We start from the raw sequence: 12,376 nt of genomic DNA on the forward strand, positions 1-12,376 counted from the left end.
TCATTTTTAACACGTTGAGTTCCACGTCAGTCACTGTCGAAAAAACTGCTCTTTTTTTTTACTAATATAAGTAACGCGCGCGTGGCCTGACGGTGATTTTCTTAAGATTTCGCGAAGCGCTCTACGTGTTGAAAAAATCAATTGAGTTGATTATAAAAATCCATTGTATGATGGAAATGATTCCGAAGATAACATTGATGGATAGAAAACATAAAATTTGTTATAGATATGAAAATATATTATTTTTTATGGCGTAAACAACTCTTACTTTCTTTTATCAAATTCGTATTTTGCTTTAAACGGATAAAAAATACAAATACAAATTTCAATTATAATATTATTATCGTCATTATACTCTCATACTTACTATTGTTTATAGATAAGGTTACGTTGTCTGCCGGGATGTTATTATTGTAAACGCTTATGCAGGTTCGTGCGCGTTGGCGCCTGCACTAGTGTGAGTTCGTGCGGATGTTTGATTAAGCATCGATATTCTTAAGATTAAATGTGAAGAACATAGGCTGTATGCGTCACCCATGGAGGGGGGCCGATGCTCCGTTGTTCGACGGAAAATTATAAAAGGGCAGTCGGACAATACGGAGTGGTAGCAGTTAGTTAGTGAGTTCAGTTTTGTCGGCTTTATGAAATCTTATGTTCTTATGTGCTGGGGAGTTTACAAATTTAGAAGTGGGATTCAAACTCGCTAAATTAGAAATTCGCGATTCGCGCGTTTGTTATGAAAAGTGGGATTGAATCTATTACGTAATTAATGTAGTTATTAGTGGACTTACGTGTTTGAGTGACTTAACATTCGAAATCTAAAAATTTAGAAAACGTTTGCATTGAAAGTGTCTACGAAAATTAAGAAACATGGCAACAACCCGCAAACTTACAGCAACCGAGCTAGGAGAAATGTTACGCGCTCGAGGCTTGGCGACGTACGGCACGAAAGCCGAGCTTATGGCAAGATTAGATTTAGCTGAACCTCATTGGAGGGATGAAGCTATCTTAGATACAACTTACGACGACGGAGCGACCGCCTTAGAAACACCGGCCATCGAAGACGGCGAAGTAGAAAGTCTCCGTCGGCAGGTAGAAGACCTTATGCGTGAGGTCGGGCAACTCAGGGGAACAACGGAACACGACCAGGAGTGAATGATCGACACCGCGAGGTCAGCTTAAGTGTAATCTCTGATATGATCGACGTTTTTGATGGAAGCGTGGTACCTTTACCGTCTGGGAAAGACGAGTGCGCTATATACAACGAATGCACCAGCTTCGGGATACCGAAATTGTTATGATAATTAGTCTAAAATTGAGGGGAAAAGCATTGCGATGGTTTCACTCAAAACCCGAATTCGTGACTTATGGAATGGAGGAATTATTAGCAGCAATAGGGAAGATGTTTAGCTCGCGACAAAGTGTTATCACGTTGAGAAGACAGTTTGAGGAACGTAGGTGGAACGGCAACGAGTCGTTTAGAGATTACCTACATGACAAAATGATTCTGGGTTACCGAATTCCCCTCCCAGAACAAGAAATTTTGGAGTATGCGATAGACGGCATTCCAGACATTGCATTAAGAAACCAGGCCCGGATGATTGGTTTCCGAGACCAGGAGTCGTTGCTGACGGCTTTCGAAAGTATTACGCTATACGCCGGGTTAAGGGTGCGAGCGACGGGCCCTCGAAGTCCTACAAAATACGAAGGAAGGCGGCCGACGGGAGAAGGAAGAAGAAAACCGATCGACCATAAGAGGCCGTCGGAGGAAAATTATGCCAGATGCTTCAACTGTGGAGAGACAGGACATTTTGCGGGGAACTGCCCCCGTCCGAAGAGGGAAAGAGGCAGCTGCTACAAGTGCGGTAAACATGGACATCTTAGACCAGAATGCCCGGAGAAGGGTGGCGAAGGTCCACAGCGTCACCAGGAACGTGACCACCGATGACGACTACATCAGGAAGATAACTTATGATGTCGATTCAGGCAATATACACTACATCTTAGTTTTAGACACCTTATTGGATTCCGGCAGCCCCGTGAGTTTCATAAAGAAAGGGTTAGTGATGGGACCGATCAACTCTGCGCCGGAACTCGGAAGTGAATATTATGGTATTAATCATAGTCGTCTGCAAGTACACGGCTCGATACAAGTTAGTTTAAAATTAGATGACGGCGAAAGGGTTGACACTCGTCTGTTGGTAGTACCGGATACTACAATGGTGAACTCCGTTATTTTAGGTCGCGACGCATTAAAAAGATGTGGATTAGTTTTTAGCAGAAAAGATAAGCGCTCCGAAGAAGAGGTAGTGATAGATCAGATTATGAATATAGAAATAGATGATTCCACCGATAATCAAATTACCGAATTAGACATTAATCCCAAAATCGCGGTGGAAAAACAAAATGAATTAAAGGAAATCTTAAAGGTAAATTACTTAGATGCACCTCGTCCGGAAAAGCCTAGAATAAGCAAGGAACACCTGCGAGCAATGGAAGAGTTAAAGGATAAATTAGTTATAGCGCCTTTGTTAGCCAAATTAAATGACAAATCATTGGGAAAAGATTGGCATCAATTTTTAACGGATATTGTATACGCTTTAAATAACGATCCGAATGCATCAACCGGGGAATCTCCTAGTAAATTATTATTCGGTGTAACCCAGAGGGGTGACTTGTCGATAATGTCCGTAGTTATTTAGAAAACCCCATCGCGAATAGCGAACGCGATTTAAAAGCAATTAGGAATAAGGCCGAAGATAGAATGGCTGAGAAGCAAAATTATAACAAGAGGTATTATGACAAACGCCATCATAAGATACGGTCAGAATTTAATGTCGGTGATTATGTGGTGGTAAGGAATTTTAATAGCACTGTAGGGATGGAAAAAAACTGATACCAAAATTTAGGGGTCCGTACGAAGTTATAAAAAAATTACGAAACGATAGATATGTAGTTGCCGATATAAGAGGCTTCCAAATATCTCAAAGACCGTATCAGGGAACATGGGAATATTGTAACATGCGTCCCTGGCGAGGAACAGAACAGGCCAAAGAATAGAGAGAGAAGAGAACAATCTCTAGTTTATATTTAGTATACTTTCTCCTTATGATTAAAACTCAATTGTATTATGTTTCATTTCATTTTATTTCCTTTAAAGATAGTGTACCAACAGTTAAAAGTTTATATTTAGTATATTTTATCCTTATGATTAAAATCCAATTGTATTATGTTTCATTTCATTTCCTTTTTAAGATTATCACCGATATCGCATCTCGCTTCATGTTTGTAAGAATGAATATTATTTTAGTTATTGATTAGATCAAAAAAAAAAAAAAGAGAGGAAAAAGGAGAGAGAAATATTGTATCCGAGTAATTGTATTTCTTATCTATGGATTATCTTATATTTTTATTCTTTCAGATTATTACTTTTATTTATGTATTAATTTTTGATTGTATTCTTATGTTTGTATTCATGTACTTCTTATGTATGTATTAACCTTATGTTCATGTTCATTTTACGTTGCGCCTTTATGTATGTGTGATGGTCTAGTGACCGAGGGCGGTCACCGTCAGGACTGGCCGATTGTAAACGCTTATGCAGGTTCGTGCGCGTTGGCGCCTGCACTAGTGTGAGTGCGTGCGGATGTTTGATTAAGCATCGATATTCTTAAGATTAAATGTGAAGAACATAGGCTGTATGCGTCACCCATGGAGGGGGGCCGATGCTCCGTTGTTCGACGGAAAAGTATAAAAGGGTAGTCGGACAATACGGAGTGGTAGCAGTTAGTTAGTGAGTTCAGTTTTGTCGGCTTATGAAATCTTATGTTCTTATGTGCTGGGGAGTTTACATTATTCTATTTTTTGATACCGTAGAACATTTCTACCGTAAAAAATGTAGGCTCTTAATACTATAATAAATAACATAGAAAGTTTAGATTTGTTAAAATACATTTGATATTTGTTTTTTTTTTGGCACTTTCAAAAGTGTTTTCTATATCTTAAAAACTTTCACAATTGTCTGCAATTATTTTTTTTAATAATAATAATAGTAAAAAAAAAATATCAAAATGACAGTCTTGGTAAAATGCTCTTGAAGTTGGTTTGAATTTTGTAACTACGCTACCTAAGTGACACCATGTGTACCACCGCCGAGCTTAGTTAGTTTCCGCCTTATGTATAGTAATTATGAGAGATTGACTGAATGAATTTTGGATTTTGGTAAATTACATACCGTTTGATAACCACAGGCTCCCGGACTATTACGTTTTTATGTAAAATAATTTTCTAACGAATTTTTGTTGAATCATTATCAGACAAGATAGTGTAATAAAACACGTAACAGAAGTATATAATAAATCGTTCAAAAATAGACGTGGTAGAAAAAGAAAACTTAGTCTTGCATATTAATTTAACATTTAAAATAGGATAAGGAAAATGATGTATATTTTTTCTCGAATAATTAAAACTAATCGGTACTTTTATATAACAATAATGGAAAATAAAGTCATTTCAATCTGACCTATAATCCAAACACTTCTTGCATCTCATTTAATGTATCTCGTTTATTCACTTTATTAGCATAATACAAAGTCAAACAGAGGGAAGGGAAAAAAAAGAAGATTTCTTTAAGAAGAAACTATGTTTATAACAGCGATTAACTTCTTCTATTTATGTAAATTAGCATTATTACGCACGGAATAAATGAATTGATAAAATAGATCTTTTTGTCTAACTTTGCCCATACGTGTTGATGGTATCCTTGAAAACTTAAAAAAGTAATATATTGGTTTTGCTTAAATAGGCTCCCGTTTGATGTTTCTTTCTTAGTTTCTGTTAAGACGCAAAAGATATAAGAAGTCACTGCGGAGTATCAACTCAATATCTGTTCTTAGCATACAAGAGAAGATCCAGAAGTATTTTAATACTATTTTAAGTTGTTTTATAATTTATAATTTGTTAAACTAAACATGTTGTATATTACTAAATTTTTTACTCCAATAGTAATAATGATACTGTTATTTTATTTAATCAAATATATATCAGATAAATTTCGTGAACATAAATTGGTAAAAAAATGCTCAGGTCCAAAGCCTTATCCTCTGATTGGAAATCTGAATCTATTACTTGGTGATATGAAAGGTATACTTTTATTTATTATTTATAATATCTATATTTATGCGACTTCTATTCAATAAATTTGTCTTACAATTAGATATAACTCATAAAATAATAAAATTATCTACAATCTATTCTTCGCCGTGGATACTGTGGATTGGCCCAAAATTAGTCGTAATCTTGGATGATCCTGAAAATATTGAGGTAAGATCTATCAAATTTAATGCACTTCTTTAGAAACGATTTTCCCGAATAAGATTTTTTTATTCCGCCTTTTTTTATATTAATTTTTGTTTTCCTTTTTAGATTCTATCAAAAAGTTCTAGCGGTTATGAAAAAAGTTCTCTATATTTCCCTATGAAAAATGCTTTAGGTGATGGATTATTTACTGCACCAGGTAAACTATAGGTTTACTTGCTTTCTTCTTAATTAATAAAAAAAAACTATGTATACCGTACTGTAATACAGTATTTTTTAAATATGTCTTTTAGACGATTGCTAATTAAAATAGTTTTCTTTTTTTATGATTGCATATAATGCCTACACACCTACACATGAATATATGAGAATCTCTCTTTTCTTATTTATTAATTAATAAATATATAAAAAGATACTATAAATATTTAAATTAAGAAATATTCTCGTATTTAAAGCATCAATATGGGACATTTATCGAACAATCTTAAATCCAGTATTCAAAGAAGTTTCGACTTATATGGACTCAATGATAAAAATTCAAACAGACTAGCTAATATTTTAGAAACTACAAACGGAAAAAACGTAGACATTATGCATTACGTACATTTATGTACGCTGGATATAATATATGGTAAGATTTGGAAATTCTAAAAAATAGATGGACATATTAAAATTTTCTAAAAATTGTTTTTTTTTGTACTGACAGATAGCTTATTGGAAAGTGATTTAAATTTGCAGAGCAATCCGGATTGCAAACTTGATGAATATATGTCAGAGTAATGATCAGAAGAATATTTTTAAATTTATAATATAATCTAATATTATTGAATATTCGTCTTTTTATTGTGAATTTTATTTTTATTTAGAGCGTTGGACATAGCTGCAACAAGAATAGTGAAATTCTGGTTACATCCAAATATTATATTTAACAATTCATCTATGGGGAAACGGCTACAAGAAATTCTTTCCCCCTTAAATAAAATAACAAACGAGGTAAAAATACCAAGAAACCATTTTTGTTTTCAATTGTCAAATATCAAAAAAATATATTACTTTGAAATAAAATAATAATTTATTCATGTATATATAACTTTTATATTCGTTAAGATTATAAGGAAAAAGAAGAATTCAATGAATGAAGATAACTTTACCCGGGAAGGAAAAGATCCACATGCAAGTAAGAATAATCATTTTAAAAAATATTTTTTTAGTAATGAATTTATGGATGAATACTTTTTATTATAATAATAAATAAAATATTATTATTCTCCTTTAAAAAAGAAAAAGATACCAGTCCATTTTTAGATGCAATATTTAAATCCTTTTACGAAACCAGAAAATATTCGGAGGCAGATATTCGTGATGAAATAAATACAATGGTTTTTGCAGTAAGATTAATTTATTTAAGATTATTAAAAATTTTTTTTTCATTCAGTAAAAGTAAAAAACAATTTGTATTAATTTTTAGGGAAGTGATACTGCCGCTAATGCGCTGACATTTTTATTTTTAATGTTAGCCACGTTTCCGGACATTCAAGTACGCTCAGATACCACTTATGCATTATTATTTATTATCTTTTAAAAATCAATTATATTTTCATACAAAACTTGTATCATTTATTCGGCTTTTTCAATTCCAGAATCAAGTATACCAAGAGTTGTACGATTTGTACGGCTCAAGCGATCCAAATGAGGTTCCTATTACAATGGAAGATACTAAGGAAATGAAATATTTAGAACGAGTCATCAAGGAGACGCTACGTCTTTTCCCACCTGCACTAGTTATTGGGCGAACACTAAAGCGCGATACAAAAGGTATTTTTATATATAAAAAATTTTTTATTGTTTTTTTTCTTTTCCCACTGAGTTTACAGTCTTATGTAGTAATAATATGTATTTATTTATTTTATTAAGTGAACGACAATGTTATATTACCAAAAAACTGTCAGGTATTTTTTTCGATATATACACTACACAGAAAAGAAAAATATTGGGCTGATCCTTTAAGATTTAACCCGGATCGATTTCTACCAAGAAAATATAAATCTAAATGTTTTATTCCGTTCAGCACTGGGGGAAGAGGATGCATAGGTAAAAGCACATGTTTATGCATTCTTGAAATAGTATTCTAAACAGTCGATCGGCTAAGTACATTTTTATTGAATATTGCTTTTTCAGGTCAAACATTTGCCATGACCAAAATGAAGGCAATAGCTGCTACCGTATTAAGAAAATTTATTATTCAAATAGACGAACCTATACCAGTTGCAAATGTTAACCTAAAACTCAGTGTTACTACGAAACCGGCTGAAACTATATTCTTGAGATTTAAAAAGAGATAATATTTATCATTGTTGTCATTATTATGTTACTAATCAAACAATTGTAATATATAATTATCCTTACAAATTAAAAATAAATTCTTAATACTATACGTTTCTAGTTTTTTATTAGGATATCGGTATTCGTATTCCTAACTATAAAAGATGCAATTTCACAAATAGACTAAAAAATAAACACATTAAAATAAAAATTCAGTATAATTCAAAATAATTTGAGTGATACTTAAATTAGTTTTATCGGTAAATTAGTTATAATGAGTATATTTGAATTTATTTGTAAAAGTCAAAGTATCACACACCTCACACACACACACACATATATGTTTATTTTTAAATGTCATATAAAGTTATTACTTTTAGTGAGAAGAATGATTGTTTCCTATGCATCTTCGCGGAACGACTCTCACGGTCCGTACGGTGTTAATATTCTGTTATAACGGTGTTTATATTCTTATAAATTCAACTATATATTAAGGGACGTAATTGCTTAGGTAGTAGTGTTCGCGTTTGTTGCATCGGTAGGTTTAGTGTTCGATTCTTCTAGCAGAACTTTTTTTTTTATTTTTTATATGTATAAATTTAAAAAATTTTTTTAACGTTTATTAATTTTTAATTATTTAAAGGAAAGAGAACGAAAGTTATCACAAAGAAAATTCGAAATATAATAATAAAATTTTTCATATCTTGCGCAAATATTTAGAGACGATTATTTTTTATAGAATAACAGTTATCATTTCATTTTTTACCTAGTAAACACAATAAAAATATATGCAACTTTAATAATAATAAATAACAATTATATATACTTTAATCATTAAATATTTCATGCAAATACTGGTCTGTGTACTTATGTACGCATGTAAGAAGTTATACTTCTTTGACGTACCAAAACGAATATAACCTCAATAACCTCAAAAATAACTTCAAAAAAAAATAATTATTATTATTATAAATACTAATTTTTCTTGTTACTTTTTTTAATTTTCCTTGTTTATTTTTTAATTAATGTTATTATTATTATGTTGTTATTATTATTATTATTATTATTATTATTATTATTATTATTATTGTTATTAATAATTTTTTTTTACATAGAATATAGTTGATAAAGGAACCTGTTCTCCCCTCCCTAATTAATGATCGATAATATTCCCTAATGTAAGCTGAGTATTTTTCTTTTATTATTATATTTTTATTCGTTTATTTATTTATTTAATTTTATAAATATATATATATATATATATATATATACATAGCGTGACTGGGTAAAGAGGGGGAGGATTGAAAGTATGAGAAGATAAGCTACTAATTATTATTTATTTATTTATTTAACAAAAAAATAAAGGAATCATATTTTTAATGGATTTAATATAATAAATTTATATATAAAAAGGAGAATAAAAAAAGAAAAAAAGATGAAAATATCAAAATATAGATATCAGTTCACACTATATATAAGGGAGATATATCGAATTAATTTATGCGTCAACGGCCATGGCGCGGAGATAGAACTACTTCCCGCTCGATCATTTAAGTCAAGCAGCGTTGAGTACGATTAGTAATTGGATGGGTGACCCGCTTGAGAAAAAAAAGAGGAAGAAGAAGAGATGTGAAAGACGACTTCATGCCGTAAATTTGAAATCGCTTTGCTGCGCATCGTCAATGCCCGACAAACTTCGTGGTGTCGATTTTTAACCATGTCGCTTGGAAAAAAGTCACTCCCATAACATTTTCCCAAGCGCGCCAAAAGAAGTATTACTTCAATAAAAAAAATTTTAAATCGGTTAACATTAGCGAATATTACCGATCATCAAGTAGGAAGGGGGAAACAGATCTCCTTATTAACTATATATTCTATGTAAAAATAAAAGTAATAATAATAATAATATGTAAATATTGTGATAGTTGACCTGTAATTAATTATAAAAATATCGAGAGTTGTGGCATAAAAGACTGAATGAAAACGTATCGTGCAATGTGAATGTTATTGTTTTTGTTTTGAAGTTATACACTTCTTTTTCAATACTAAATACCAAGCGTGGCCTGTCGAGGATTTCCTTCAGAATTTGTGTGGCACACAACGTGATAACGATTTATGTACCATTTGTAAAGATTATAGATTATTAGCGTATATTCGAAATACGCGGCTCAATCATCTTGAGAATATTGAGAATATCGAAATGTTTTTATATGGCGTCTCCCCAACCTTCAAACCGTTGCTAAGCACGCCCTGCTGGGCCCTTAACAAAGACATTAGTTCTATTCTTAGACTGGTTTATTTTATTTATTATGTACGGTTGTGATTGATATTAAAAAACTGTGAATATCTTCAAAAATATCATCAAACACATTGATTATTTGTAAATATTAGTATTAAAAGCCTTTTTTGAGATTTATTGATGTATGTATTATTATTTATTAGTTTTTTGAGATGTACTGAGGTATGTATTATTATTTATTAGTTTTAATTCGTTTCATTTCTTCTCTATAATGATCATCAATTCAGGTTGAAAATGAATAAACTGGATAACATGCTATGCGAATTTTTATGCCTTAACCATATGATGATAATTTTCTGATTTAAATGTAAGAATACCGATCAATTAAAATTGTTCTCTGAGTCATCCTGATATTATAACAAACAATAGTAAGTAGAATAGCTTAAGGTAGTAGTCTGGTAACTTATGCCTATTTTCATGACTTTTTTGGAGGGTGGTTTTTTATAGGAAAATGAAAATGAATTATCTTGAATATTTAGAGTGTTTTTATGTATATATTGAAAATATAAAAAAATTTATTTGAAAAAATTTAATAGTTTATAACTATTATTATTGTCACTCGAAGTTGGAACCTCAAAAAAATGCACATGGGTGGCCCGGGTGATTTTGGCTCTTGATGTCATCTGAAATCAAATATTCTTGATTATTCTTAATCTATAGAATATAGAATATACATCTCATTCTGGTCGGATCTACCGAAGTTAAATTTCAAGCGTAAATCACAAAATGGCGGACTTTGAAAAAAAAAGTCCTTTTATTTTAGCAAAGAAAGGGTTGTAAAATAAAAAGTTAGGGGTGGAAAAAATTCTCTTTAGTACCGACGAGAACTATACGTGTGAAGAACAGCCTGTTAAAATTTGAAAGCAATCGGTTTAGTAGAAAAAAGTTAAAACCCGGGCCGACCAGAAAAACAATGTTTTGAGAAAAACGCGTTTAAAGTTCAACAACAAATTTTCCTAAGTAAACTTATACTTACGTCAATCGTCGAGGCGCTCTAGGAAACTCGTTATAACTCCCGAAATATTTCGAATTTCTGTCTGAAATTTTCACAGTATATACTCAAGACATTGCACTTTCAAATTAAGCAAAAAAAAAATTTTCGATTTTTTGAACTCAAGTTACCAGACTACTAACTTAAAGTTCAGGTAAAATACTTTACCGAGAAAGAAATATGTATTATATTAATTTTTAATTTAATTTATGGGTATCTGTTTCTATTTTTATGTTTATATCTCATACATAAACTACTTTCTTAAATTGTTTTAGCTAAATATGCAGCTCTACATATTTTGTTCCAATCAAAGACTGTAACACACCCAATAAGAAGACTCCATCTCAGCATCGGACCTGTGCATATAAATTTTATTTTCCAATGGATTACCAATATAAAAATTTCTTTTAACTAATGTCTCCTTCGTAGAGATTTCATGTGAATTATCATGTGAATAAAATTCAACCACAGTTACAAGGAATAGGCAATACATGAATCTGTCAAAAGGTAAAAATAATAATCTTGCTTCTAAAAGATACAAATATTATAATTCTCTTGAAAAATATTTATTCAAAGAATTACAAAACTTATTCTCTCCGCATAATTTATCAATCATTTTACTGAAAGAGAGAGAGAGCATTATTTTCAATAACAATAAGAAGAAGCCAACGGCATTGAAATTATTAAAGATTTTGGAAGAGAACATCTTCTTTTTATTCACACTGGGAAGAAATCATATGCATTTATATTCTATCAAAAGAATAAAAGAAATAATTTGGGCATCTTGGCTATTTATAAATTGGTTCTACAATAATTCTTATTAAATAATAATCCCTTGTAGCTTTTTGACCAGTGTCAATATACATTTTAATTTCTGTTTCAGTTTTCGAGATTTTTGAAACTAATGCAGAGAAGTGTAATGCCTATTACTATCGTTACGAAAATGTATCTAAAAGAAAGTATCCATCACAAACAAACGCGGAATGTTGTAAGGCGTATAGGTTGCGAAAAAAATGTTTTTTTACGCCAAAGAAACATATCTTCTTACGTGCGTACATAAGTCCAAAAAACCAGCTTTTTTTTTATTCATTAACTCCATACATCTTTACATATTGTCCGTAGAAATTTGGTAAATTGTTATATAAGTGAAAAAGACAGCACGTGGACAGTTTCTCTAATGAGATAGCATCGCTATTGTCATTTATTTCGATGAGGTTTCATTTTTTACTCATGCTCCTGGGTGTATTCTTTTGAGCCTTCTAGAGATTATAGAGATTAGATATTAGTTGTAGTTATCTTTGGCTAGCGAGTTTATGTGCGTATCAATTCTTCTTTTATATCTGCAGGTTGCCTTGGTTATTTCTTCTTCTATCGTGTTAATATTTTGGTCCTTTCCTATCTTTTCGTTACGGACGTACCATGGAGAATTCACAATTGTGCGCGGCTAT

At 31.4% G+C, this 12,376-nt stretch overlaps 1 protein-coding gene and 1 long non-coding RNA gene across 2 annotated transcripts; both read left to right on the plus strand.

Moving 5' to 3' along the window:
• The first annotated feature begins 5,778 nt into the window (after window positions 1-5,778).
• Window positions 5,779-7,707, plus strand: LOC122526167 (cytochrome P450 4C1-like). The gene is made up of 9 exons (XM_043649376.1): window positions 5,779-5,947; window positions 6,023-6,092; window positions 6,183-6,309; window positions 6,424-6,493; window positions 6,598-6,704; window positions 6,785-6,853; window positions 6,957-7,131; window positions 7,231-7,407; window positions 7,495-7,707. Exons 1-9 carry the CDS (start codon window positions 5,779-5,781, stop codon window positions 7,656-7,658), a joined length of 1,128 nt encoding a protein of 375 aa, XP_043505311.1. The 3' UTR covers window positions 7,659-7,707.
• Window positions 7,708-10,132: 2,425 nt separating this feature from the next.
• Window positions 10,133-11,257, plus strand: LOC122526166. Its single transcript, XR_006305973.1, has 2 exons — window positions 10,133-10,305; window positions 11,204-11,257. It is a non-coding gene; the product is annotated as an uncharacterized LOC122526166 (long non-coding RNA).
• Window positions 11,258-12,376: the final 1,119 nt, after the last annotated feature.

Source organism: Polistes fuscatus, unplaced genomic scaffold (genome assembly GCF_010416935.1).
Source record: "Polistes fuscatus isolate 324 unplaced genomic scaffold, CU_Pfus_HIC Scaffold106, whole genome shotgun sequence".
NCBI lineage: Eukaryota > Metazoa > Arthropoda > Insecta > Hymenoptera > Vespidae > Polistes > Polistes fuscatus.

Excerpts from the sequence above, each read along its gene's own strand:
- LOC122526167 (XM_043649376.1), top strand. The coding sequence starts at position 5,779 with ATGGGACATTTATCGAACAATCTTAAATCCAGTATTCAAAGAAGTTTC. Across the intron at positions 6,310-6,423 it reads TAAATAAAATAACAAACGAG|ATTATAAGGAAAAAGAAGAA; the intron begins GTAAAAATACCA and ends ATATTCGTTAAG. Across the intron at positions 6,705-6,784 it reads TAAATACAATGGTTTTTGCA|GGAAGTGATACTGCCGCTAA; the intron begins GTAAGATTAATT and ends ATTAATTTTTAG.